Source organism: Drosophila mojavensis, unplaced genomic scaffold (assembly GCF_018153725.1).
Source record: "Drosophila mojavensis isolate 15081-1352.22 unplaced genomic scaffold, ASM1815372v1 contig_74, whole genome shotgun sequence".
NCBI classification, from domain to species: Eukaryota; Metazoa; Arthropoda; class Insecta; order Diptera; family Drosophilidae; genus Drosophila; species Drosophila mojavensis.
In genome coordinates this window covers 2,323,312-2,349,578 of record NW_025318899.1, presented here as the reverse complement: position 1 = coordinate 2,349,578, position 26,267 = coordinate 2,323,312, and the positions used below count along the sequence as shown (strand labels likewise).

Genomic DNA, 26,267 nt, shown 5'->3' with positions numbered 1-26,267 from the left:
TTTTGTTGTTTTTGTTGTCTGTCCGGTTGGTTGTATTTGTTTTTGTTTTCGGGTTTCTGGTTTTTTTTTATATATTCATTTTATATAATCATATAAAACACTGAGCAGCTACAATACAAATATTGTGATAAAAACTTACAACATAACCTTTAATACATAAAAATACTTGCATAGTCTACAAATCGTATCGTTTTATCGGAGATGCCCTGTTCTTCCTCTCTTTCCTCTTCTCCATCGTCTTCCTCTTCCTCTTCCAATCTTGAGCCGTTCTTCTGCTGCTCGCTCGCTATCTATCTATCTCTTTCATCCCACAATTTGCTGTTCTCATGTTTTACATTTTATTTTTATTTCTCCTTTTTCGGTTTTACGCCTCATTGCGTTTTCATTTCGGTTGGTTTTTCTTTTAGTTTTCCGTTTTTACCCTATTAAAAATTTGTTTTTTTTTTCCTCCTCTTTTCTTTCATTCTCTTCATTTATTGATTTCATCTATGCCACGTATCCGCTCAGTTGTTTTCACTCATTTTTTTCTTTGTTTTGTATTTTCATAAATTTTCTTTTCTTTTGTATCTTAGCTCGCGGCGTAGGCGGGTGTAGTTGGGTAGAACGTAGAACTGAGTGCATTTCGGATGGGACGGCAAACGAAAAAGTAAAAACAAAAATTCTTTAGACTGCGACTGGCGCCATCTAGCGTTGAAAATGTTTGCATGAGTTTCGTGTTCAGTTTCTCGCTTTTTTTTTTTTTGTTTTTTGTTTATATGCTTTTTTCACAAGATTTTGCTACTTTGTTTTATGAGTTTTGTTTTTGCAGCGTTAATTACAATAGAAATTATGTATATATATATATATATTTATTTTTTTGCATAATTAAAATTAAACATTTATTGTAAAAATCATATGTATATAAAAAAAAGTTTGGGACGCGACATAAAAAATCGAAAAGTTGGTGAAAAAATATATAACTTTTGACTACAAATTTTATTTAGTTTATTCGTTTTATCGAGTATTTATTTTCTTCATTTTTTGGTTCGAATTTGTTTTAGAAAACATATAAAGCAAAGACTAAGGGCGGGGCTGATGAACAGCCCCCTCCGGAAAATCATAAGAAACAATATTTAAACAAAGAATTTAACATATAATTTTTTTATGTTTTCTTTTGTTTTTTTTTTGTTTTTGTTTTTTTTTTTTAGCTTTTTGTTTTTTGTTGTTATTTTATACACATCTTTATGATAGGGGCGGGGGCGTTTATAATATATGTATATATATATTTATATAATTATAAGTAATAAATTTTCAATATTTTTTTATTTAATTATTTGCACACATGAATAAAAAATTACTATTTGCAATCATATTTATATAAAAAATAAACTTAATTATCAGCAGCGGTCCCTCATTCTTCTGTCGTCACCTGGTCACAATCCTAAGCAACACCATACTACATATATCATATATCCATATATCATGTCATATCATATCATATCATATCATATTATATCTGTATATATCCGCCGCCATATATTCCTTTCATTTTATACTTTAAGCTTAATAAATTTTGGAAGAGTAAACAATACCATCGAGTTGCAATTGTTGCTGCATTATGCATTTATGTCTGACTGTGTGTGTGTGTGTGTAGGTGTAGGTGTGTGAGTGTACAAGTGTCGAGGCGAGTGAGTGTGTGTGTTCATATGGGGTGTATTATATAGATCGCTTGAATGAAAACTAATGGTTAATGCGTATTTTATGCTGTTCTACACCTCCTTCTCACCCAAACTCCTCTCCTCTCATCTACTCTCTGTCGCCTTCCTTCACTTCACTTTGATTTACTTTTCATTCGAGTTTCTTTAACTAATTTGTTTTCATTTCTTATACGTATAAACTTTTATAATTTTATACTAAATGTTTTTACCGTTTTACTTTTCTTTCTCTTTTTTTGTGATTTTTTCTTCTTTTTACTTTGTATATATATAAAAAAAGATGTCCAAAGTTTTTTTTAAGTTACGTTATTGTATATACGTTTTCTTTTTTTATATTTATTTTTTAGAGTGGATCCTTTTCTTAACTTGTTTTTTTTTTCTTTTTGCCTGTTTTGCTTTACAGTTGTCCTATGCTTTAAATGATTTTCTTTCTTTTTTTTGAATGTTAATATATGAGCGCAGTGCGCTAATCAGCGCTTTTACCATATACATATATATATGTATAAATATATATATGCATATATATACTATATAGATATAGTAATAGTATCGTACTATGTATATATGTGGGGGTGTGTTTTGTTTTGTTTGTTTGCCTTCCATCCTTTTGCTTGATCATCGCCCATATATATGGAAAGATATATATGTGGATGTTTACTTTGTTTCCTCCTTTTCTTTGTTCTCCTCGGTCGATTCCTTCTCGTTCGACTAGAGTGAGGGGGTAATACATTCATTAGTTTTGTATAGAAATTAAGAAATTATTTACACTTTACCTTGTCCTTCTCCAACTCTTTCTCGATCTTATCACCCTCGGTGCCTTCCTGCTCATTCGATTTCTCTTGCTCGCCGCCTTCCTTGCCCTCCTTGGTCTCAGGTCTGTTGGGAGAAAGGTAAAGGCAATTTAGACTTATCCATTATAGAGATATCTATTTATATGAAGTACTCACTCTGGCTTGGGAATGTGCGCATTGAGATCCAGCTTTGTGCAAATCTCATCCCAGTCGGGGAAGCACTTGTCCTTCATGCGCGAAACATGGCCAATCAAGTTGGGACACTTCTCGGTCATGTAGTCGCGCAATGGATACGTAATATCCTTGGAGAGATAGTGCAACTGCGACAGCACTGCAAAGGCAACCACATCCAATGTGGTTGGCTCATCGCCAAAGAAGAACGGCTTGCAGTCGAGCATCTCGCTGAGCACTTTAAGATCATTTTTGCCGAACTCTTCGATCTCCTCGGCGCTATGGACACCAATGCCATGCGCCTTTAGCTTTTTCGTGCCCTGGAACCACTTGTTGTGTTGAATATGCGGTATTCGATTCATAGTTTTTTTTTTTTTTTTTTTTTCGTGTGTTTAAATATAAATGCAAAATGCAATATTGGATGCACAACAACGGGAGTTTTTTTTGTTAAGGGTAGTTACATATATATATATATTATATATACATATATATGTTATATAACGCACACACATATAGAGATGTTAGCGGTAGTGGTGGTGGTAGTAGTAGTAGTAGTGGTAGTAGTAGTAGAGGGTAAACCAACCATCGAACAAATCAACACAAAAATATATAATAAAAGAAACGAAAAAAAGAGAAAAAACACCATGCAAGAGTTAGTGATAATGAATGAAATGGAATTTCGATTATAACTAATTTGTAGATCTTTTTTTCATTTCTTTTTGATATTGTACGATTGCAGCACCTATGAAGCTATAGCTCTTTTCTCCATTTGAATTTATATCTATATCCATGAATCTTTTTTGAATATTGTATATATCTAGAATCATTTATATCTATGCAGAAGATGAGCTCTAATTGTCTGCCTACGTTATCTATCAATATTTAAGAACCTATTCACTATATCTTTTAAATTAATTGATTTCCTTTGGGTATTCCTAAATGTGAATTGCTGGGATGGCAGTGAATAGGCAATGTAAGTATAATGTATAAGTTTAACTACATTATATATATATATAGTACATACAGGAACTATAAGAACATAACTCTAGTTTGGAAACTATATTAAAGAAAACTTCTAGAAATTTATATATTCAATTATAATATGAAATTTAAATTGTATTTAAAGAGTCTTACTAATAACTATATAATAAACCACATGTGGAAATTATATAAAAACCACTACAACATTATAAATCAATTATAAAATATAGTGATTTATAGTGGAAATAATAAAGATTAATGGCAAATACATATATATAATATATATATCGACTCGAAATATATGCAGTGTATATCAACTAGAGCATATATAGCTTGCATCACATTTAAATACGATATATTATACAGCTGTTACTCACTAATAGCCAATAACTGATAAGCGTACGAGCATTTCAACTATAGTATATAGTTTTATGGAATTGCATTATCAACATACTGAGAATTCTGCTCATATTATAAATAGTCAACAAAACTCTTTTCTATAAATTCCTCATTTAACAACAAATATATCAATTACCAAACAACTACACATACATAAATATATATTGAAGCTGCAAGGGTATTGAATATTCGGCCAACCGAAAATAACTAAGTGACAAGTGAAGTATTTTTGTTGTTGTTATGGTTGTCAATTGTGGCATTTGTATATTTTTTTATAATTGGGTTATATGAGAGGCTACGCTGAACATAAACAAAAAAGGAGCGCAGGCACCGTTATTGTTTATGATATATATATACTATATGAAGAGGTGATATACATATATCTCTATATCTACTATTGTAAACAATATAAGTAAAATCGTTGCTTTGGTTCTAGTTCCGCTGCCTGTTTCTGCTTATCTGCATCTGGCTCCAGCGTCAATGTGTGCGTGTGTGAAGGTTTGGCTTGGGGTTTGGGCTTAGCTGGTATTAGTGTTAGTTGGAGGTGCAATATAATACGTTTCGTCGAACGATTCCAAATTTGCTGGCAACTTCTGTTTATTTACAAAGGCGTTGAGAGTGCGAGGGAGACGAATAAAATGCCAGAACCAGCCGGAAAACCCGACTCGAATTCCCAAATAAACATTACGCTGAAGTTATTTGAACAGAAAATGTTGTTTTGATGCAAGCTACGTATTTGTTGAAATTAACTGAGTATTTCAGGAATTTGCAGTTTACTTTTTTCTTTCGATACACAATAAATAAATTTGATTAATCTCCAGATTTCGTCAAATTGAATTTTTCTAATTTTCTAAAAGCTACAATGCACTTGAATTTTTATCAATTTAAAAATTTTCTAACTTGTTTTGGTTGCAATCTCTACAAGCTACAATTTCTATTTCGATATTTCGAGCTTCAAGCTTTCCAATTTTCTATTGTTTTCTAGAGCAAAATTACCTTGCGACCGAATGTGATCTTGAAGAAGAAGTTCAAAATCGAGTTAGGCAAACGTAGGCCGAGCGCATGCTGCAAATTCACTTTGTAGCCCTTGAGCACGTTATCGGGATACTTGGCGCGCCAGTAGAAGATGATCCAAATCAAATGATTCTCCAACATGGCAATTGTGGCATACGAAACATTGCGCTGTTCGGCAGTTAGTCCGGCATCCAAGTTCTTGTCATATTTAGCCGATAGCTCCTTGATAATGATGGCCGAATCAGCAATTTCCTCGCCATTCAGCTCGATGAAAGGCAATTGACCCTTCTTGGAACGGAAACGCATCTTATGATCCACATTCTGGAAAGTACAAACAAAATCACAATATATATTTATATTTATGTATATTAAGTTTTAATCTGTATACGGAAATTAAATGGAATCATGAGTAATCCCTGTTGCTGATTGAGGTTTTTCATTGAAAATAAGTTTTTCCATATCTCGCATTCCAATTCATCATTGTGAACATATACACATATATACTTGAGTATGTGTGTTTGTGTGTGTAGAGCATGACTAATGTGCTTGTAATGTAGTTCAATCTCTTGCTCCCACGCGACCCGGCACAGCCTTATTTTATCATTCCGGCCGCTAGATGGCGCTCATGACATACATAGCCCTATGTACATACATACACGTATATACACACGTACACACTTATGTATGTATGCCAAAGCGAGAGATGCTGCTGCCTGGCCCGGCTGCCTGCCGAAACAACCACTAGAAAAAGCTGTACCGAAAAATCAACCAACACCCAACTACCCCCACTGTGCGCGCACTCACTCACGCACACTGTTTGTAAAATTACACACAGACGAACGCACACGACGAAGAGGAGGAGTTGGAAAATTTCCAATTGCCGCTTTTTGAATTTGGCATATTCCAGTGTCAAAGCGGCCGTTGCTGCTGCTGCTGCTGCCTTTGCCGCCACCATCCAGTATGTTCACGTACAATATGCATGCGCCGTTAACCGTTACAAAAAAGTGACAGTTATGTCCGGCACATTTTGAGTAACCACTCGCATGTGTGTGCATGTGTGCGTGTGCATATTATTTCTAATTAGAAATTGTCCACAACAAAAGCGAACATTCATATCAGGGCGTAGCATATTTTATGCTTTGGCGCGGAGGGCAACAAACAGGGCAAACTGGCAGGCAGGGTGTGGTTGCACACACACACACACACACACGCATAGACACAAGGCGAATACAGTAAGAGACAGAGAGAGAGAGAGAGAGGTGCGTCAGAGGGCGAGAGAGCAAAGAGATTATACTTTCCAGCAGCAGCAGCAGCAGAAGCATCGTCGTTGCCCAGGCTGAAAAGGGTGGAGTCCGAGTCGTCGTCGCCGTCGACACATTTAATTCCAATGATCCACAAAAAGGCTGCCTCAAAAATATGGAAGAAGCTGCCCCAACCCAATCCCTGCCCCAAACGACGCGCGCATAACTGTTGTTGTTGCAGCATAAGCTGAGGGCAGCGACTGCGTTTGCCGGCGACGCATTGTCGCTACACAATGCAAATGTTTATTTTTTATTAAATCATTATGCCAATTAAGCGGCGACGGGGCTCAATTTTGGCGCAGTGTAGTGTGTGTGTAGAGTTTTTGCATTGGCAACAACAATTGGATGCATGTTAAAAAGACACGACAAAAGTGAACAAGAACAAGAACAGGGCAGCAACAACAACAATAACAGGCGACCAACACGCCATGCAATTATGCAGTATGCGTATATGTATATGTGTCTGTGTGTGTGTGTGAGTAAGTTGGAAATCCACACCCTGCTTAAAGCACAAAGAGCGAAGTTTTACCAGAGAGAGAGAGTGAGAGGTGAAGATAGAAGGAGAGAGAAAGAAGCTAGAGCATGCGAGCGAGCGAGTGAACAGTAACAAAGGCAGTGACTGTCGCCGCAGTCGTTGCAGTTATTGCATATGTATGCGCGCTCTTTGTTTTAACGCAAATATGCGGCTATTAATTAAAATATATAAAAAAAACACACACACAACACATATACAAGAACAACAATAACAACAACGAGTAACGTTTGACTGCATTTGTCGTTGGCATTTTATAAAAGAAATACAACAAATAAAATGCAAAACTCCACTTCCCCTGACACGCACACACACATGCCAGCTACTGCTGCACACACTCGCACGTACAGTTGTACTCGGAGAGTTGCCAGACCGTGCCGACGCGTCAACACTTTGTGTTGGCAATATGGCAAGGCGCGCGCGAACATTTGAATAATTGTGAATTGGAAAAACGGATGTGTTTGTGTTGGCTTTTTGCGCCGCAATTTCAACAAATGAATTGAAAATGGAAATTTATGCACGCACAACCACAGCAGCAACAACAGCAGCAATAGCAACAGTAGTGCATATATTGAAAAAGTGAATTAATTGCACAATATACATGCATAAATACGCTTACGAATGGCGGTCACATTGGAATGCCAATGGAATGCTATGCGGGCGGCACTAAGCAGAAGCGGCCTCGCCTACTTGAATGCGCTCGTTGCTGCTGCTGCTGCTATTGCTATTGTTGTTGTTGTTTTAGCTGGCGTTGTTAATGATTTCGACACGCTTGTGGTGTGAAAAAATATGCGTTTGGTTTATCACCCGTCTCCTGCTGCTGCTGCTGCTGCATTTGTTTATTTTTGGGCAAGGCAAAATGTGCGCCTGCCTCTTAATGTATACAAAATGCAGCAATGCGTTTACAATAACAACAACGACAACAACAGTGGAAAGGGTCAGAGGATGGGGGCGCCGCATTTAACTAAAGAGAAGTCGATTTCATGAAACGCGCCCTTTTTCATCAGCGTGATTAATGAAAATGTCAAAGGTCCGCGTTTCATTCCATTTCAGTTTGTTGAACTCTACACACAAGCTCTTATCACAAAGCGGAACAAAATGGAAAGTGCGCTGCGACTGCGTACACATTGCACGCACACATGCACACATATATGTGACGCACTGTCAATCATAATTGCCTGAGCTATGGCGAAGGCAACGGCGACGGCAGCTGCCACTACTTTCCAATGCAGCCCAAATGACGAGCGATAAATCAATTCAATGAGCCGCAGTTGCGGCAGTAGCGCAGCATATGGCAAAAGCTGCTGGCGCATTATCAGCTTATGGGAAGGGAATTTCATCTCGCGCGCCCAACTACTTGAGCATCAATTAACATTCTTACAGCTCGCACACACTCATGAATCGACCCCTATCCCCACCCCTTCCGTCAGTCTATCACTCGCCCTCTCGCTACTTGACGGACCCCCGCGCACTCATTAAGCCATGTAATTAATAAGATAAAAAAAAAAAAAAAATCAACAATTGCGCCGTCGACGTTGCTTCTGCTGCCGCCTAGGGCCGCACCCATTTTTTTTTTTTTTTCGTATAAGTCTATATGAAGGAAAATATATGCAAAACGCATCGCGCGCGCGCCTAAAGCTTTGAAACTTTTGGAGCGTCGCGAGCGCTGTTAATGGACAGGGGGATAGACAGCATGGACGATGTACAGCGGACAGTGGACAGTGGGCACATTTATTTGTCTAGCTGGGCTACTTAAAGATAAGGCGCAGTAATCGGAGTGGGGTAAGCTGAGCAGCAGCAATAATTTTTTTTATTAAAAGCAATTACAAAACGGGCACAAAACGGGGCTTGGAATTTTTGTGCAAGGCAAAGACAGAGACTGAAAGAAAGAAAAAAAAAAAAAACAACTAAATGAAGCAGAGCGCTGCAGCTGCAGCCAGCAGCAGCAGCAACAAAGACAAAGACCGGAGCATTAAAATGGGAGCCGTTTCTGCTGTGAGAGCAAGAGCACAAATGAGAGAGAGAGTGAGAGCGAGCTCGAGTGCCAAGTGCAAAATTTGAAGCACAACTTCGCATTAGGGAAGGGTGAGGGAGTGAGTTGTGTCTCCGTATATATGTACGTATATGTATGTGAGTGTCAGTGGAGTATAAAGCACAACTTGAGAGAGAGAGTAGCGGCGAGACGTTGACAACGAAACGGCAGCTAGGCAGAGGCCAGGCACAGCGCAGCGCAGCGGCGTCGGCGCACACACAAATTTTATGTATACGCTGTTTTATGTAGACGCACACACACACACACACACGAACATATACACATGAACAGACAGGAATAAAATCCAGCAGCAGCAGCAACAACAAAACGCCTGGCCTGGCCTGGCTCGCTACAGGTTCAAATACACACACACACATACAGCTACGCATTGGAAGTCTGCCTGTATGCGTATATGTGTGTGTGTGTGTTGTTTGCCGGGATAGAAAGAAAAGGCAATGCTAAATGTATCCCTTTTCAGCGTATGCTGGTCTATAGGGCGCGGTGCGCGGGCAGGTCACAGGCTTAGCACACAATCATGGCGGTTTTTATGTATGAGTGTGCGTGTGCCTGTGCCTGCGCCTGCATATGTGTGTAGAAAAAATCTCTACCGCAAAAATACATATGTATGTGTGTATGGAAAAAAAAATTTATGATGAAAAACCCGCCAGGGAAATGGGAAAATCATGTTAAATTTTAAATATGTTAGCGAAATGTATATATATAGAAATTATGATGCTGGAATGGAATATGGGAATATGGGAAAGTAACCTACCTCGTACTTGAGCCCCACCAGACGCAGCCAAGTCTCCACTTTCAGGCAATACGGCGAGAGAGACGGCAGCAGGGGAGTGCGTGAAAATTGATACAGATAAATGATGTCCTTCTCAAAATTGGTCTTGTGCACGTTGAACTTTTGTGCTGGTGCTTCGGATTTGGCTGGGGCAGCGACGGCGGCAGCATCGCCACCATCTTTCTTCGCATCGGCAGCGGCGGCTCCATCGGCAGCACCAGCGGCTGGCGACGCCTTCGCATCCTCTTTGTTGTTGTCTTGGGCGTTAGCGGCGGCCGCGTTCTCAGCGACGGCAGCGGCAGCGGCGACAGGCTCGGCAGCAGGTTTTTCCGCCTGCTCGGCAGCAGCGTTCTCTGTTGTTGCTGCTGCTACGGCTACTGCAGGCGTTTCCTCAGCGGGTATTTGAGCTACTTCGGTTGCCATTTTCTTTCTTTTTTTTTTTGTTTTCTTATTTATTAATCTTTAAATTTCTTCTTCAAATCGAAGTTGCGCTTTCTTTCAAAAATCTTCACACTTTTCCTTGTTCAAATGCACGCACACACATACACATTCACGGATACGGGGCACGAGCACATACACAGGAGAGACAGAAAGAGAGACGAAGTCGCAGTCGCAGTCGCAGTCGAAGAGTCAAACCACCACTACAGACAGTTTTTCAAAAAATGCACCACACAATTTGCGCACAATTAAAAGTTACCGCACCAACCAGACGCAACCGCTCACAAAACAAAACTGAACGGTAAATTTCCATTTCAATATTTTCCAGCCATGGTAACATTCTTGCAGTGTTGCTCAGATAAATCTATCGGTTTACTGCTGTTAGCTCAGTTAGCACTGTTGTTAACAGCACACACAACACACTTTCCAGCACTTGTTCATAGTTTTCACAAACAAAGCGCGTCAGTGCGACTGTTCTCGACTTAAATTTATTAAAAAAGTAATTTGCGCTAACTAATTGGGGCTTTCAACAATGGGCGCTGCATTGGGCCTTTGTTCAGCGGCGCAGGTGCGTATTTGCCAAGAAATGTGATATCTGCTTGGCTTGTGAAAACAAATTGCGCATATGCCAAACAACTGCATTAAAATCGATTGTCAGTGCTGACAGCTGCTGCGGAATTCTAGCTGGAAAGTGAGACAGCAAAAGCGTACTCACAAATAGGATAAAAATAGCTAATGGCGACAAAATCGATGCTCAGTGCTGGCATTTTTGGTGGTACCTAGAATGTAATTAAATTTTTGATTCTTGTATCTTCTTCCAGTGTGCGCTGTGCTGCACGGGCACGGCTGCCAGCATGTGCTGCTCTGCCTGCCCCACCTGCAAGAACTCCTCTTCATCCCGTTTCATGTACGCCTTCATGTTGCTCGTAGGCACAATTCTTGGTGCCATTGCCCTCTCGCCTGGCCTGCAGGACACACTGAAGAAGCTACCCTTTTGCGTCAACTCCACCTCGACAATCAGCTCCAAGACTATAGGCACCTTATCGGGCGGATCCTTGCAACTGGACTGTGAATATGCTCTGGGCTATATGGCTGTCTATCGGCTCTGCTTCGGTCTCGCCTGCTTCTTCACTCTGATGGCCGTCATTATGTTGGGCGTGAAGAGCTCCAGGGATCCGCGTTCGCACATCCAAAACGAATTTTGGCCTTTGAAGTTTTTGATTTGCTTTGGCGCCTCGATTGCGGCCATTTTCATACCGGATGGATCCTTCGGACCGGCCATGATGTGGGTGGGCTTGATTGGCGGACTGGCCTTCATACTCGTCCAGCTGGTTATCATCGTGGACTTTGCCCATAGCGTGGCTGAGAATTGGATTGGTAAGCGAAACTGGCTGAACTGAGGCTTGATTGAGGGATTGATGAGTGAACATATGGAAGACGTTTAGGGCGTTGTTTGAGTTAGTTCCATGGGTGTGGCCAGTCATAGATGAGGTGTAGATGGTACGGAATGTAATTCAAACTCTTTGATTGATTGCTGATTGATGATAAGCATATGGAAGATCCAAGCATGATTGATTGACAGATGACATGTAGACAATACTCAGATATGATTGGTTGACTGACTGATGATATATTTAATTGATTGACTGATAAAACATATGGAGAGTAATGTTTAGAGTTGATTGAATAGAGATAAATGACACGTAACAAGGGTCTCAGAGCTGATGCTATTCCACTTTATCCATTTTCTTCTCTCTAATTTATCTTTTTATTTACAGAGAATGCAGAGAACAATCGTGGCTATTATTATGCATTGGCAAGCGTCACTCTTCTCAGTTATATTGCTTCCCTCACTGGCATCACTTTGCTTTACATCTACTTTACCACAGTGCGTATATGAATTAATTACATATACTATATATACTAAAATTAACCTTTCTCTTTCTCTTCTAGTCGACTGGCTGCGGCATCAACAAGTTCTTCATCTCCATAAATCTAATACTCTGCTTGGTCATCAGCATTTTGTCGGTGTTGCCGGCTGTGCAGGAACGTTTGCCACATTCGGGTTTGTTGCAGAGCTCATTAGTTACCTTGTACACCGTCTACTTGACCTGGTCCGCTGTGGCCAATAATCCGGGTTGGTCTACTGATTGAAGCACTCCTATCTTTTCAAGTTTTTAATGGCTGTCATTTTGCTTATAGAGAAGGCCTGCAATCCGGGCATGTTTGGCTTGATGGATGAATTGCCCAATATTACCACAACCGTTGCACCTTCCCCCCACAACTCGAAGGTCACTTTCGATACGACTAATATTATTGGCTTAGTGGTTTGGTTGCTCTGCATCCTCTACAATTGCTTCAGCTCGGCCGTCAAGGTCTCCAACATCAACAATGACAACAGCGAGAAACGTGGTACGTGATTAGAACTCAGTGTGACCTTGCGAAAGATACTGCAGTGTGGTATATAGTACAATTAGATATAGTCTGTGTACTTAGAGCTGAAATTGTTCAGATTTGTCTGTTTGCATTTCAGCATTTTATGCAAGAGGTTTGTTAATCATTTGTTAACTTGTCTCTTGGTAACAAAAGATCGATGTCATCTATGTACTTCAGTCAAAAGATCCACAGCATTCTATAATCAACATTCTGAATGTTGATCATATATAAAACATCTTTAATCTAATCACATATCCACTGCATATCTCTCAGCAAGGGCATTTCGCAACTTCGGCTGCGGCCGCCGTTTAAGTGTTTCCTTTGTTCTTCCGTCTCGCACATGGCACAGTTTCATAGTCTCTCTGTCCTACAGCTCCATAAGTCTTAATCCTAATCCACAGCTTCATTCACATTTCAATATCACATTTATTGTTGTTGGCTAACTACTGAACTAACACATTTTTCTCTATTTTCAATTATTTTTATTGAAACACTCTTATTTTGCTGTATATACATATATATATATGTATATATATCATATATATCAAACACTCCACTAACCAACGTTGATTTTGGGCCTTTGGGTTACGAAACTGTGCACCATATGCCGACAACCCCATATAACTAATATAGTTTTAACAGAAGCTCTATCAGACACAGAGACCGAAGCCGCTGGCGAGAAGGCCAACACGGACAACGAGACGGAGTCCGTCAGCTACAGCTGGTCCGCATTCCACACTGTCCTCGTTTGTGGTAAGCTCATGGAATAAAAATTGATTGAATATCTGATATATATATATGCCATATCTCTGCACAGCTTCCCTCTATGTCATGATGACCTTGACCAATTGGTATAAGCCCAATTCGGATATCGAACTGATCAACGGCAATGAGGCTTCCATGTGGGTCAAAATCATATCCAGCTGGCTAGGCGTCTTTACCTATGGCTGGAGTCTTGTCGCACCCATTGTGCTCTCCAATCGCGACTTTAGCTAAACAGTATTACCCCCAAATATATATATATACCTAACTATACTATATATATAAATAATATCAAGTAGGCGTGGTCTATTAAGGAAGTCCGGATAATGCCAAAATTGCAAAACGGAGCGGTGCTTAAGCAGATGGGTTTAAATGCTACGATTACTCATTTTATCTTAAATCTTAATCTTCACAAATATAACAATTATAATTATCTAGTCAAAAGGTCTTTGTCGTCTATTGCTGCAGCTGCAGCTGCTTCTGTTTATCCAGGCTCTCCTGCAGACGCTGCAGCACCACATCCTTGCCCAGTATCTCCATCATTTCCGCGACGCCTGGTCCTTCCTGCAGTCCGCTCAGGGCACTGCGCAGAGTTTTCATTAGCGCGGGGAATTTTATAGACGCCGCTTTGGCAAAGCTTTTGAGGATTTCATTCAGCTGATCCTTGTGAAAGGTGGACTCGGCTTGCAGTTGCTGCAGCAGCTGTTGCCATTGTGCCGGACTCAGCTCCTTGAGCACAACTTGAGCTGGCTTGACCCACAAGAAACTCAGCTTGCTGCTGGTCAAATCCTGCAGCAGAGTCAAACGCTGCGCTGACCAATGGAGCACTGCCTCAATATGGGCTTCAGCTAGATCCAAGTGGGAGCTGTGTGGATGTGGAGAGGATTGCATAAGGAATATTTGACTGGCATTGCATGGAGAACTCACTGATCTGGATAAGCTTCTTGGACGAGCTGCTGCACATGTGCCACTAGCTGTTGCCGCTTGAGCGGATCAGCTAGACGTGCCTTCAGCTCCAGTTGATTGTAGTCATTGAGCAGCTCGGCATTTAGGCGACTGGGATGGGCATTGACGCGCTCCAAAACGAATTGCTCTGCGAGACTCTGCATGGAGTAGAGCTGAGGCTTGCTGTGGCTTCGATGCTCAAAGCCGCCGCCGGCAGAGATGATGTAGTTAATCAACGCAGTGGGAAAGTAGCCGCGATCCCTGAACTGCTTGATGCCGATGTCGCCTTGGCGCTTGCTCAGCTTGCTGCCATCCGCGTTGACCAGCAGCGGCAGATGACCAAACTGAGGTGGCTGCCAGTCGAAGGCTCTAAGGAGTAGTAGAAGGGAGCTTGATTAGAAATAGGGAGTTCTAAGGAGTTGGACTCTTACTTGTAGAGCAGTAAATGCTTCGTCGTTGAGATTTGCCATTCCACGCCGCGCAGCACATGCGTTATGCCCATCAGGTGATCGTCCACCACATTGGCCAAGTGGTACGTGGGATACAAATCGCTCTTCATGATAACAGGATCTCCTTCCGTTTCGCTCACATTGTGCTGGACGCTGCCATAGATGAGATCCTGGAGCGGCTCCTCGTGCGATGTCAGCTTAAAGCGTATGCAGTAGGGAGTTCCTTTGTCCAGATGTTGCTGCAGCTGCTCCGGCGTTAGGTGGCGGCACTTGTTGTCGTAACGCGGCACCTGGCGGGTTCGCAGCGCGTCCTTACGTAACAAATCCAAGCGACGCTCCGTGCAAAAGCAGCGATACGCACTGCCATTCTCTAGTAGGCGCTCCACAGCTTGGCTAGAAACATAAATGAAGCTGTTAATTGATGGATATGATAAACATATATTCAAATAGCATTTCACCTGTACAGCTCCCTGCGCTGGCTTTGAATGTAAGGTCCATGTGCTCCTCCGAATCCCGGTCCCTCGTCTATTTCAATGCCTGCCCACAGCAAATCTTCAATCAGCCGCTCCGTGGCGCCCGGCACCAGCCGCGTTTGATCTGTATCCTCGATGCGGAGCAGGAATTTGCCGCCGGAATGCCGAGCAAATAAATAATTGTATAGTGCAGTTCGTAGACCACCTAAATGCAGATACCCCGTGGGGCTTGGAGCAAAGCGTACGCGCACCTCGCTGTGACTGAGTCTGTGTGTGGTGCGGAGGCACTGCCTAAGAGTCCTCACACTTCGTAAACTAAACATTTTCAGTTAGAATAAACTAAAGCAAACAGTGCAGCAATTGTTTGTTTATATTTAAAGCGGCTCATCAGCTGATCGAGCTGCCAGATGTTTGTGCAGAAATAGAGATGACAGCGTGTCGGGAATTCACGACTGACTCCAACCAGGCCTGGGCGACTGAAGAAATGCTGCAGCTGCTTCCCTTTATATAGGAAGACTTTCACTCTCATACTAAGTCGCACTCAAATGTTGAGAGCGGCACCAGGTAGTGATCGTTGTAGTCTGAGAGACAGAAAGCGAGACTCAGAGAGTCAGATATACACACAGCCACACGAACAGATACACACATAGATGCCACCAATACTCATTTCCAATGGATCTAGCTTGAAAAAGGCTATACTCGCAACACTGAATATGAGTTGCCTAGTTGAACAGCTGACAGCGTTGCCACATCGTAAGCACTGACCACGCATGCATTTCTCTTCTTCTTTTCCGCAGCTATTTCGCAAAGTGTGCAGCAAAACGCTAATAAATTAGTTTAAAATGGTTGGAACAACACTCAGTGCGGATGAGAAGAAAAAGCTTATTACGCGCAACCTGCAAGAGACGCTCGGCGATGACAAGCTAACAAAAATACTGCAGGAGCGGGATTTGAAGATCTACTGGGGCACTGCGACGACGGGAAAGCCACATGTCGCCTATTTTGTGCCCATGTCCAAGATTGCGGATTTCTTGAAAGCCGGTTGTGAGGTGACAATACTGTTTGCTGATCTGCACGCCTATTTGGACAACATGAAGGCGCCATGGCCGCTGCTCGAGCTGCGCACCAAATACTACGAGCAGGTGATCAAGGCGATGTTGCGTTCCATTGATGTTCCATTGGATAAGCTGAAGTTTGTAAAGGGCAGCGACTACCAGCTGTCCAAGGAGTACACGCTGGATGTGTACAAGCTGAGCTCTCTGGTCACCATTCACGATGCTAAGAAAGCCGGCGCTGAGGTTGTCAAACAGGTGGAATTCCCACTGCTCTCCTGCTTGTTGTATCCCGGTCTGCAAGGCTTGGATGAGGAGTACTTAAAAGTGGATGCACAGTTCGGTGGTGTGGATCAGCGCAAGATATTCACATTCTCCGAGAAGTATTTGCCACAGCTTGGCTACGAGAAGCGTATACACTTTATGAATCCCATGGGTGAGTCAGGATGATGATTCATCAGTAGAGAATTTCGTATCTAATTCAATTCTGCTTTGCAGTGCCTGGCCTGGCTGGTGGCAAGATGTCTTCCTCCGAGGAGGACTCGAAGATAGATCTCCTCGACTCGCCGGCTAATGTGAAGAAGAAGTTGAAGAAGGCCTTCTGCGAGCCGGGCAACATTGCAGACAATGGACTGCTCTCCTTTGTCAAGCACGTACTCTTCTCGCTCTTCAAGGAAGGCGAAGGCTTTGAGATCAATCGAGCTGCAGACAATGGCGGCGATATTACCTTCTACCAGTACTCGGAGCTGGAGCAATACTATGCAGACAATAAGTTGCATCCGGGCGATCTGAAGGCCTCCGTGGAGAAGTATATAAATCGATTACTGGATCCCATACGCAAGACCTTTCAGGAGCCCGAACTGAAGTGAGCGATTCTATAGACATTATCCGGATATAGTTTTATATTTGTATTTGCTCTTTGTAGAAAGCTAACAGCTGCTGCCTATCCGCCACCCGCCAAGGTGAAAGGTAATGCTGCGCCCGCTGCTGCAGGCGCTGAGGAGGATGGCCCACATCGTCTGGACATTCGAGTAGGCAAAGTCATCGAGGTGGCTCGGCATCCAGATGCAGACACACTCTATGTACTCAAAATAGATCTGGCAGAGGCGCAGCCACGCACCATCATTAGCGGCCTGGTCAAGTTTGTGACTGTGGAGGAGCTGGATCAGCGACTGGTTGCAGTCCTCTGCAATCTAAAGCCTTCCAAAATGCGCGGCATTTTGTCTGAGGGCATGGTGCTCTGCACCTCCAAGTAAGCTTAGCTGAACAGCTGAGTAGTAAGCCCTTCTAAACTCCAACTTTTGATTACAGCGCCGATCACACAGTTGTGGAGCCCATTGTGTTGCCAGCAGCAGCTAAGCCCGGCAGTCGACTCTCCTTTGAGGGTTACAGCGGCACACCCTGATGAGCAGTTGAATCCCAAGAAAAAAGTTTGGGAGAAACTCTCTGTCGACTTCAAAACGAATGCCGAAGGCGTTGCTGTTTGGAAGGATAATTTCCTGCTTACAACCGAGGGTGAGCAATTGACCAGCAAATTGGCCAATTGCTCCATTAAGTAAACCAATCACCCAGCTTACCTGAGCCGTGTAATACTGTTAAACACTTAACTAAGCCGACAATTTACACATGAACACTATCGAAATGCATTTTTGAAATTTGCCTTTATTGAGTTTTAAAAAATATATGATGCTTAAATAAAATTTTGGCGAAGAAAATATATTTTCAAACTTGTAATTTGGCGGCAATGCAAGAGCAGCTGATAAAATTTACTCAACGGCAAACGTACTCAACCGTGGCATCGATAACAAAAGAAATTGTTGAAGTATTTTACAACATAAAGCTATTTAATGATGAATAAACAAGTACTATGGCATTGTGAAATAAAGCTACTAATAAAACCCTATCATAATATTGTTTGTAATAATTTATTTTGTTTATTAAATTAATATTTAAATTTCAATTTGAGTATTTTTGAGGCGCCTCACGATGCTGATTGGCTAAACAGCTGTTAGAGCTTTTACAGCCGTGCCAATCTACTCGTTTTGCCTATCGGGGTTATCGATATTGCATGCGTAGTTGTTTTAAAAACTTAGTTCGGCAACAGGTAAATTTTATTTAGGCGAAAATATGCCCGTGGTGGACATCAATGAGCTTGTGCTGCTGCAGAAACAACAGCAACAGGTGCGAAATATATGTATATTGGCGCACGTGGATCATGGCAAGACAACGCTGGCGGATTCCCTCGTGGCAAGCAATGGCATCATTTCACAACGCATGGCCGGTTTGTTGTTGTTGTGTTTGTTGCTCATTGTGTTTCCATTTCATGTGAAATTTTGTATTGCAGGCAAATTGCGTTATATGGACAGTCGTCAGGATGAGCAGGAGCGCGGCATTACGATGAAGAGCAGCAGCATTTCGTTATATTATCAAGACAACAGCAACAAGGACTTTCTGATAAATCTGATAGATTCACCAGGTCATGTGGACTTCTCCAGTGAGGTCTCCACGGCTGTACGTCTATGTGACGGCGCAATAGTCGTTGTGGATGTGGTTGAGGGCGTCGGGCCACAAACGCGCGCCTGTCTCAAACAAATCTACGAGGAGCAGCTGAAGCCAGTTTTGCTGCTCAATAAGTTGGATCGTTTGATCATGGAGAAGCAAATGACGCCGCTGGACGCGTATTTTCATTTGACCCAGGTGCTAGAGCAAGTGAATGCTGTGCTGGGCAGCATCTTCGCCTCCGATGTGCTGGCCAAGGAAGATTTGACGGATAAGGATAACTATGAATCGGCGCTGGAGAATGTGGATGATTCCGAGCTGTATTTCTCGCCAGCTGCCGGCAATGTGGTCTTCTGCTCTGCCTACGATGGCTGGGCCTTTGCTGTATCCGATTTTGCAGTCACCTATGCGAAGCGACTGGAGATTCCACGTGCTGAGCTGGAGCAAAAGCTTTGGGGCGACTTCTACTACAATAGCAAAAAGAAATGTGTTATGGCCGGTGCCCAGGAGAAGGCCAAGAAGCCCATGTTCGTGCAGTTTGTGCTGGAGAACATCTGGAGTCTGTACGACATCATAGCGGTGCGCAAGGACAAGGAGAAGCTGCCGCTGATAGCTGAGAAACTGGGTCTGAAGCTGGCCGCGCGGGATCTGCGTCTGACCGATGCCAAGCTGCAGATCAAAACTGTGCTGGGCCAGTGGCTGCCCATCGATCGGAGCGTGCTCCAAATGGTGGTGCGCCACGTGCCACCGCCGCACTGCATCAGCGAGGAGCGGGCACAGCGCCTGCTCTATCCAGCCAATGTTGAGCTCAGCTCGCTGCCCGCTGAAACGCTGGCACTCAAGGAGAGCTTCAGGAGCTGCAATGCGCAGAGCGAGAATGTCATCGCATTTGTGTCCAAAATGATGCCCGTGGCGGTGGAGCAGCTGCCACAGAATCGGCCCAAGCGTCTGACCGATCAGGAGCTGCAGCAGCGTCGCGATGAAGTGCGTCGGCGCATCGAGGAGCGCAAGCAGCTGAGTGAGCAAGCACAACTGGAGCAGCTCACTGCGGGCGTGGAGCAGTTGAACACGCAGCCAGCTGCTGCAGAGGCAGAGGCAGCAACAGCAGCAGAGGCGGAGCCGGAGCCGGAGCGCAAGGCCTTTGAGTTTATAGCATTTGCGCGAGTCTTTAGCGGCACGCTGCGACGCGGCATGCAGCTGTATAATCTAACGCCCAAGCACGATCCCAGGCAGCCAACGCATCGAGTGCTCGACCAGGCGCCCTATGCCACTCAGGTGACGGTCGGAGATCTGTACATGTTCATGGGCGGCGAGCTGCAGCTGCTGGAGGAGGTGCCGGCGGGCAACATCGTTGGCATTGGTGGCCTGGAGTCGCACATAGTGAAGACAGCCACACTGAGCAGCACGCTGGACTGCACCTCGTTCAGCGAGCTGAGCATCATGGCTACGCCTATACTGCGTGTTGCCATTGAGCCAGTGCAGCCGCAGGACATGCCGAAGCTGGTGAAGGGACTGAAGCTGCTCAACCAAGCGGATGCCTGCGTCCAGGTCTCAGTGGCGCCAACGGGAGAGCACGTGATAACTACCCTGGGTGAGGTGCACGTGGAGAAGTGTGTGCACGACCTGGAGCAGAGCTATGCCAAGATCAAGGTCAATGTGTCCAAGCCCATTGTTTCGTTCAGGGAAACTATTGTGCCCGACGCAACTGTGGACATGGTCAACGAGGCCATAGTGAAGACAGCCGACGACAAGGACATCAGCAAGAAGATAGCCACGCAGCAGACTCTGAACAAGCTGGGCACGCTCAAGGTTATAGCTCTGCCTCTGCCTGCCGCCGTTGTCCAGCTGCTGGAGCAGCATGGCAATGTCTTCAAGGTGAAGTCGGCAGTTCCTAATCCAAATTCAATTGAGCTCTAATCTTGTTTGCCTTTCTAGGAGCTGGCTGCTGCGCCACGTAATGCTTTACTGTCGGAGAAGTTCTCAGCGCTCTTGGCCTCCATTAGGAGTCAACTGGTCACTGCTTTCTCGGAGCTACAGCTACATGGGCTCAGTTCCCTGTCGCCCGCGGAGCTGGTGCAGCGCATCTGGGCGCTGGGTCCACGCAATTGTGGCACAAATATTCTGCTCAATCTTAGCGATTACGAGCAGCCCGACTTCTGGTGCACACAATCCAAAAGCGATACAGACTTGACCGATCCACGCCGAGATTTCAATAGCTCCTTGGTGAATGGCTTCCAATTGACAACGGGCGCGGGTCCGCTCTGTGAGGAGCCCATGCAAGGCGTTTGCTTTGCGGTGCTCGAGTGGTCCGTTCAATCCGAGGGCGAGGATCTAAATGCACGCGGCTTTGGACCCTTCTCGGGTGAGTCTACCCATTCATATACCATACATATATATGAGCTTGGGTTACCATAATTATGTTAAATCTTAACAGGTCAAGTGTTGACCGCTGCCAAGGAAGTTTGTCGGCAGGCTTTTCAGAATCAACCGCAGCGTCTGGTCACGCCCATGTACAGCTGTAATATTGTGGTGGATGCTGAAATGTTGGGTGAGTCATATGCTTTATATATATAATTTAAAAGTTACAAAATTTAAATTTAAATCAACCTACTTAAATTTTTCACATTGAAATGTTATGTTAAATAACATAAACTAGGCCGTCTCCCATCACTGTTAAAATGCACTCAATCGTAGTTTTACATTGAAATGTTATGCTAGCGCTTTTAATGAAAGCTCTTTCGCTCTTGCAATTGAATAGGTGTTAATAACATTGTTCTGTTGTGTTTGCATGTATAATGTGTGCTAATAACATTTCCTTATGGTAGCTGCCATTCATTCGTGCATTTACAATTAACTTGTCTACAGAATTGGGTAATTTTGCCAAAGTTGATATACTTTCTCTGTTATTGGCAATAGTAACTGTTAATTACATTACCAGATTGTGTTATGCCCATAGATTCTTTCATTCCACAAATAAATGCAATTTGTTTGATTTATTTAACTAAAATGTATAAATAATTTATTACATATGCATTTCGTATGCACAGCAGAGCAAAAATTCATTAAAATCGTTTACATTGATAATTTCTTGTTGTTTTAATTTAACTACTAGTAAATGCAGCTTAGGTCTAACATAAATAGGCAACTAAATTTATAAGTATTTTCTTTTTTTGTTTTGTTTATAATTTAAATGATTTGCTTCACTGTTTAATTAAGATATGTTTAAATATGTTAAGTATTTCATTTAAAAAATGGAATTGATGCCATATTTTGGGTTTTCGATATGCAAAACAAATTAATTAAACAATTAGTTCGGGCGTGGGCGTGGACGCATAATTGTTTAATTAATTCGTAATTGTTTTTTGTTTCTCATTTAAATAAATACAAAATACGAGTATTTGTTATAAGTTAAGGAAGGTTTGCTAGGCGATCAGCTTAAGATCGAAAAATGCCATTTCAAATGCTTAAAGTTAAATGCTTAGTGTCTAATTGTAAATACGTTACGTTACGTTACGCGTTACGTTACGTAAAACCGCCTCTCTGTCATGTAGTCGTTGAACCCATCTCTCTCGCTCTTCCGCTCACTATCTATCTCTGGGCACAATCAAGTTGATCGCGATCCTCGTTTAGCTTCAGTCACAGTAGGTTGCAGAGTATTCCGGAAAATTCCAATTAAAAATTGTTTTACTACTTAAGCTTCAGCTTAGGTTTTGCCTTTAGTCCCAGACAATGCTCTGTTGAAACTCGAGCACACGATCCCAGGGAAACTCGGGCTCGTAGTCATCCAGCGCATCGAGCGATCGCTTGACACGGCTCGTCGGCTCCGGCTGTGTCGTCAACTCCGCCGTAGTTGCTTCGCTCTGCTCCGCCTGGAGCGTAGTCCGTCCCTCTGCCTCGTCGCTCGACTGTGTGCTGCTGCTGCCGCTGGGCATTTGATCGCGTTCCTCGGCAGCTTCGATGGGCGGCGCCTCGCCGCGTCGCTCATTGTTGCGTCCGTAATTGCTGCCCGGGAAACCGTTGAGTGAAAATTGATCGGGTCGGAAGTTAGCCGCACTGCTGTGCGTATGCTGTGTGCTCTCAGGTCGATTCAGATACTGATAAGAGCTGCCGCCGCCATTTTGGAAGGTCTGATCCTGTGGCTGATAGTTGGCGCTGATGGCCGAGCTGCCCACCTGTCCGCCGGACAGGCCGCCGTAAATGGGTCTGCCGTAGCTGTCCTTCTGTCCGCCCATTATGTTGCCGCCATTGTTGCTGCTGCTACCGCCTGGACGATAGAAGGGCTTCTGCAGCTGGTAGCGCTTGGGCGGCTGTACACTGGGCTTGCGCACCGAGTAGCCCGGCTTGACGCACATCATGCCAAATACACGTATTCCGGGCACGCTCGCATAGGTCGGCTGATCATGAGCCATGGGTCCCTCTGTGAAGTGTGGTGGAAGGGGATTTGTTAGCAAAGGTTGTGGTGAAAGGATTTGATAAGATGTGGGATGATGTTGCTTAAGGATTAAAGTGAATTTGGATAAAGTTCTAGCTAGGGATATGAGATTTGTGAAGAATGGAAGCCTCAGATAGTGCTAACTATGCATGTCACTATTGGGAAGGATGTAATCCTTACTTACTTCTAGGTAAGGTTGAAACCCTTAGGAAATATTTTAGCCTTAGCTTGGATGTAATACTTGGGAAGAAACAGAAGCTTGTTCCTAGTTATGGCATACCTAGGCTGTAAGCGTTATTATGTTCTACTTAAAGATGTAACACTGAGAGAGGATGGACACCTTAGTTATTTGTAAGTAGGTATGTAAGGAAAACCTTAGTTAACTAATGATGTAATTCTTAAAAAGGACAATCTTAGTGAGCTACGAATGTAACCCTTAGGAATTGAAACCGTAGTTATATACGGAAGTAAGACTTGGAAAGGAAAGTCTTAGTTATCTATTGATGTAAACCTTAGGAAGGAAACTTTGTGAGAACTAAGTCTCTTTGGCATTAGGCTTCTCGATTAGCTCTAGACTAGACTCTTAATTGCTTGTACCAGACGATTCTCAAGGCGTCGTCGGCTTGTTGCTGTTGTTACTCACCCATTTTGAAGTGATCGGGGCAGCGGCATATGACAAGATAGTGCGATTTGCCAGTGCGTGTGTTTTGCAGCGCCAACAGGGACCAATCCTTGGGTGAACGGCATTCGCGCATCTCAGTTGTTGCCTCGCACGTTTTGGCCAGCGTAATTGCCTGTTGAGCGAGAGTGGGAGAAGGGGAGTGAGAGGGACAGGAAGTGTGTGAGAGAGAGAGAGAGAGAGAGAGAAAGGAAGAGAGCGAGAGGAAGAGTTTTGATTAGTGTAATGAATACCGTTTTCAGGCCGTCTAGACATGAGTGCTGCAATTAGACATTCACTTGGCGGCGTCTGTTTTAGATTGGCTGGCCCACAGGGCTAGCCGAAGAAAGTTGCAGTGCAGCCCGCGCGAACCGCTCCCTATTGATATTCACTGATCGTGGCTCAAATTGAAAGTTAACATGCAACCCAAAGGCTGACTGGCTGCCTAGCTGAAAGGCTGCCAGGCTGCCAGGCTGCCTGACTGGCAAAGTGCAAAACTGTATCTCTAGCTGTGTAATCCATCCAAAGCAGCCACCGTTGAGCCCAGGGCGTTGTCTGTGGCGGGGCTGGGACGGCTGGGTGTGCGGCCCATCTGTTGCCTCTGTGCCACATTAGCCATAAAGCTTGTCCAAAATTGCTAAAGCCAATTGCTTTGGCAGTTGATCTCATGCAATGCTTGAGCTCCCATTCAATTGATTGTCCTTTTAACAGATTTTCCGTGTTACAATTGGGCTACTACTGCTGTTGTTGTTATTGTTGTGGCTCGAATGATACTCAATACAAGATGTTGGAGTAATGGGTATATTGGTCTTATCTTAAGCTTACGCCATAGATTAAAATGGGAATGTTTAATTTCTTGAACGTCTAGTATGAGGACCAGATCTAATCTAAAACATCTTTGCTATGCCTTCAGAACTACTTAAGATTCCTTAATATTTAAATATTGCCATGACTCAAGAATTAGAGGAAGAGATGATAACATTTGGAATATAACATTTCCTTATAAAGTATAATTAGATAAGATATATTTCACTTTTTCAACTAACTCCTAACTCCTGTAAGCCCAAACGAGTCCAGGCAACAATTTTAGCATAGCTCGTGAACTATACGAACTAGAGTTATTATTTTTGGAATGTAAGTTCTGGTAATATGAATTTTGATTAAATTTTTAAAATTTTGTTGCTTTTAATATTACTACTTAAGATGGTAAGATAACATTTAGAGCATGCATTTTTATTTACACTGACTTGAAAACTATTAAAGCTACAGATTTGATATTCTTTCTGTGTATTCTTATACATCTCCAATTGTTTCTATATTAATTTTAGGGCTTGGCATATTGAGCATAGCTAGAGAACTATGGCAGCTAGAGCTAACAAATTTGCTATATGATTTTCTGTAATGCCTAGCTAGATGATAGTATAGAGTTTTTCTTGATAACTGCTCCATAGATCTTCACTCAGACCGTATACCAATCTGGTTTCTAGTTCTTTTATATAGAGTATCTTTGAGTCAATCTGTGCTTACTAGATCACTCTTACTAGCTGTTGCTGTTTGCTGTCAATAATTTGATTGACTTGCGGCGCTCTTTGCATGCTGCTGGCTGACTGGCTGGCATTTCCTTTCGCCCGCTCCATTGGCTGCCAATTGGCTGCCATTCAGGTTAATGTGGCCTGCCAGTAACTGGCTGCGAGTTGTGCCAGTTTTTCTAGCTAAGCTTCTGCCTACTCGCAGTCCGTTGTCCGTTGTCCGCTGTCCGCTGTCCGCAGTCCGCAGTCCGTTGTCAGCTTTTTAAACGCATTTTCATAATTTTGCTAGTGGTACAGTTCCGGCAAGACATGCAGCACAGCAAGTGTGGCATTTAACGGTACTCGGCCGCACACAATTAGCCGCAGTCCACATTGACGATCCCGCTCATTAAACTATTAAAAACTTTTTATTATTATCACATTTATGGCAAATTTATTGTGGCAGCTCGCAGCATTTATAACTCAATTATGCACCGCTGCACCACTAATTGCACCACACACACACACACACTCACAGCGGGTGGCTGGTGCTTGTGGGAAACTGGGAACTTGTTAGCCCAATGGCAGATCCTTCCAGGAAATCTTGAAACAAGCATCTATAAAAGCAGTTCCAGTCGTGCCCAGCCACATGATCTATCATTGATACCAATTACTTATACGAATTGCCATGCACTGAGCAAAATAATCGCTGATCGCTGACGATATGAGAGCCTAGTAATTATGCCAGAGTTAGCCCATTCCGAAAGGGCAAACGGATAAATCAACTCTGACTCTGAGAACTTAAAAAGCCATAAAAATTAGCTACGTATTTTGATGGGGAGATAAATCAGAGCTGAGATCATTAAGAAAATGAATCCGATTTACCAAATTGCTAGGGATGGGATCTGAA

At 43.2% G+C, this 26,267-nt stretch overlaps 6 protein-coding genes across 9 annotated transcripts in view; 3 read left to right on the top strand and 3 right to left on the bottom strand.

Moving 5' to 3' along the window:
• Window positions 1-2,267: 2,267 nt before the first annotated feature.
• LOC6586632 (failed axon connections) lies at window positions 2,268-10,443 on the bottom strand. 2 transcript variants are annotated; one of them, XM_002012207.4, is made up of 5 exons: window positions 9,688-10,443; window positions 5,033-5,371; window positions 2,642-2,985; window positions 2,468-2,570; window positions 2,268-2,402 (listed from the first exon to the last, which is right to left on the bottom strand). In XM_002012207.4, the coding sequence occupies exons 1-5, from the start codon at window positions 10,126-10,128 to the stop codon at window positions 2,349-2,351; spliced, it is 1,281 nt and encodes a 426-aa protein (XP_002012243.1). In that variant the 5' UTR covers window positions 10,129-10,443; the 3' UTR covers window positions 2,268-2,348. The 2 variants fall into 2 exon arrangements, with proteins under 2 accessions (XP_002012243.1, XP_015015940.1); XM_015160454.3 differs by having other exon boundaries at window positions 2,642-2,976.
• Window positions 10,444-10,569: 126 nt separating this feature from the next.
• LOC6586631 (serine incorporator 3) lies at window positions 10,570-13,778 on the top strand. 3 transcript variants are annotated; one of them, XM_015160453.3, is made up of 7 exons: window positions 10,570-10,711; window positions 10,965-11,520; window positions 11,922-12,031; window positions 12,097-12,280; window positions 12,346-12,555; window positions 13,234-13,332; window positions 13,397-13,778. In XM_015160453.3, exons 1-7 carry the CDS (start codon window positions 10,676-10,678, stop codon window positions 13,573-13,575), a joined length of 1,374 nt encoding a protein of 457 aa, XP_015015939.1. In that variant the 5' UTR covers window positions 10,570-10,675; the 3' UTR covers window positions 13,576-13,778. The 3 variants fall into 3 exon arrangements, with proteins under 3 accessions (XP_015015939.1, XP_015015938.1, XP_002012242.1); XM_015160452.3 differs by having other exon boundaries at window positions 13,222-13,332; XM_002012206.4 differs by having other exon boundaries at window positions 13,213-13,332.
• On the bottom strand, window positions 13,696-15,900 carry LOC6586630 (probable glutamate--tRNA ligase, mitochondrial). The gene is made up of 4 exons (XM_002012205.4): window positions 15,194-15,900; window positions 14,718-15,128; window positions 14,269-14,655; window positions 13,696-14,206 (listed from the first exon to the last, which is right to left on the bottom strand). Exons 1-4 carry the CDS (start codon window positions 15,529-15,531, stop codon window positions 13,798-13,800), a joined length of 1,545 nt encoding a protein of 514 aa, XP_002012241.1. The 5' UTR covers window positions 15,532-15,900; the 3' UTR covers window positions 13,696-13,797.
• An 83-nt stretch (window positions 15,901-15,983) lies between these two features.
• LOC6586629 (tyrosine--tRNA ligase, cytoplasmic) lies at window positions 15,984-17,977 on the top strand. The gene is given in 5 exon segments (XM_002012204.4): window positions 15,984-16,696; window positions 16,759-17,125; window positions 17,186-17,512; window positions 17,572-17,659; window positions 17,661-17,977. Coding segments are annotated over 5 exon segments (1,587 nt in total). The 5' UTR covers window positions 15,984-16,050; the 3' UTR covers window positions 17,820-17,977.
• Window positions 17,978-18,299: 322 nt separating this feature from the next.
• Window positions 18,300-26,267, top strand: part of LOC6586626 (elongation factor-like GTPase 1) — a 90,258-nt gene continuing 82,290 nt past the window's right edge. Inside the window, exons 1-4 of the mRNA XM_002012201.4 lie at window positions 18,300-18,541; window positions 18,605-20,634; window positions 20,695-21,121; window positions 21,194-21,307. Coding sequence (XP_002012237.1) covers window positions 18,388-18,541; window positions 18,605-20,634; window positions 20,695-21,121; window positions 21,194-21,307 — 2,725 coding nt within the window. The 5' untranslated portion in view covers window positions 18,300-18,387. The remainder of the gene's footprint in view (window positions 18,542-18,604; window positions 20,635-20,694; window positions 21,122-21,193; window positions 21,308-26,267) is intronic.
• Window positions 21,602-26,267, bottom strand: part of LOC122757511 — a 35,244-nt gene continuing 30,578 nt past the window's right edge. Inside the window, exons 4-5 of the mRNA XM_044009822.1 lie at window positions 23,835-23,985; window positions 21,602-23,176 (exon numbers count right to left, since the gene is read on the bottom strand). Of these exons, the coding sequence (XP_043865757.1) occupies window positions 22,476-23,176; window positions 23,835-23,985 (852 nt within the window). The 3' untranslated portion in view covers window positions 21,602-22,475. The remainder of the gene's footprint in view (window positions 23,177-23,834; window positions 23,986-26,267) is intronic.

Excerpts from the sequence above, each read along its gene's own strand:
- LOC6586632 (XM_002012207.4), bottom strand. The coding sequence starts at position 10,128 with ATGGCAACCGAAGTAGCTCAAATACCCGCTGAGGAAACGCCTGCAGTA. Across the intron at positions 2,986-5,032 it reads AGATCACATTCGGTCGCAAG|TGGTTCCAGGGCACGAAAAA; the intron begins GTAATTTTGCTC and ends CAACACAACAAG. Across the intron at positions 2,571-2,641 it reads GCGCACATTCCCAAGCCAGA|ACCTGAGACCAAGGAGGGCA; the intron begins GTGAGTACTTCA and ends TTCTCCCAACAG.
- LOC6586631 (XM_002012206.4), top strand. The coding sequence starts at position 10,676 with ATGGGCGCTGCATTGGGCCTTTGTTCAGCGGCGCAG. Across the intron at positions 12,281-12,345 it reads CGCTGTGGCCAATAATCCGG|AGAAGGCCTGCAATCCGGGC; the intron begins GTTGGTCTACTG and ends TTTTGCTTATAG. Across the intron at positions 12,556-13,212 it reads TGACAACAGCGAGAAACGTG|TTTTAACAGAAGCTCTATCA; the intron begins GTACGTGATTAG and ends TAACTAATATAG.
- LOC6586630 (XM_002012205.4), bottom strand. The coding sequence starts at position 15,531 with ATGTTTAGTTTACGAAGTGTGAGGACTCTTAGGCAGTGCCTCCGCACC. Across the intron at positions 14,656-14,717 it reads AAGCATTTACTGCTCTACAA|AGCCTTCGACTGGCAGCCAC; the intron begins GTAAGAGTCCAA and ends ACTACTCCTTAG. Across the intron at positions 14,207-14,268 it reads CAAGAAGCTTATCCAGATCA|CTCCCACTTGGATCTAGCTG; the intron begins GTGAGTTCTCCA and ends ACATCCACACAG.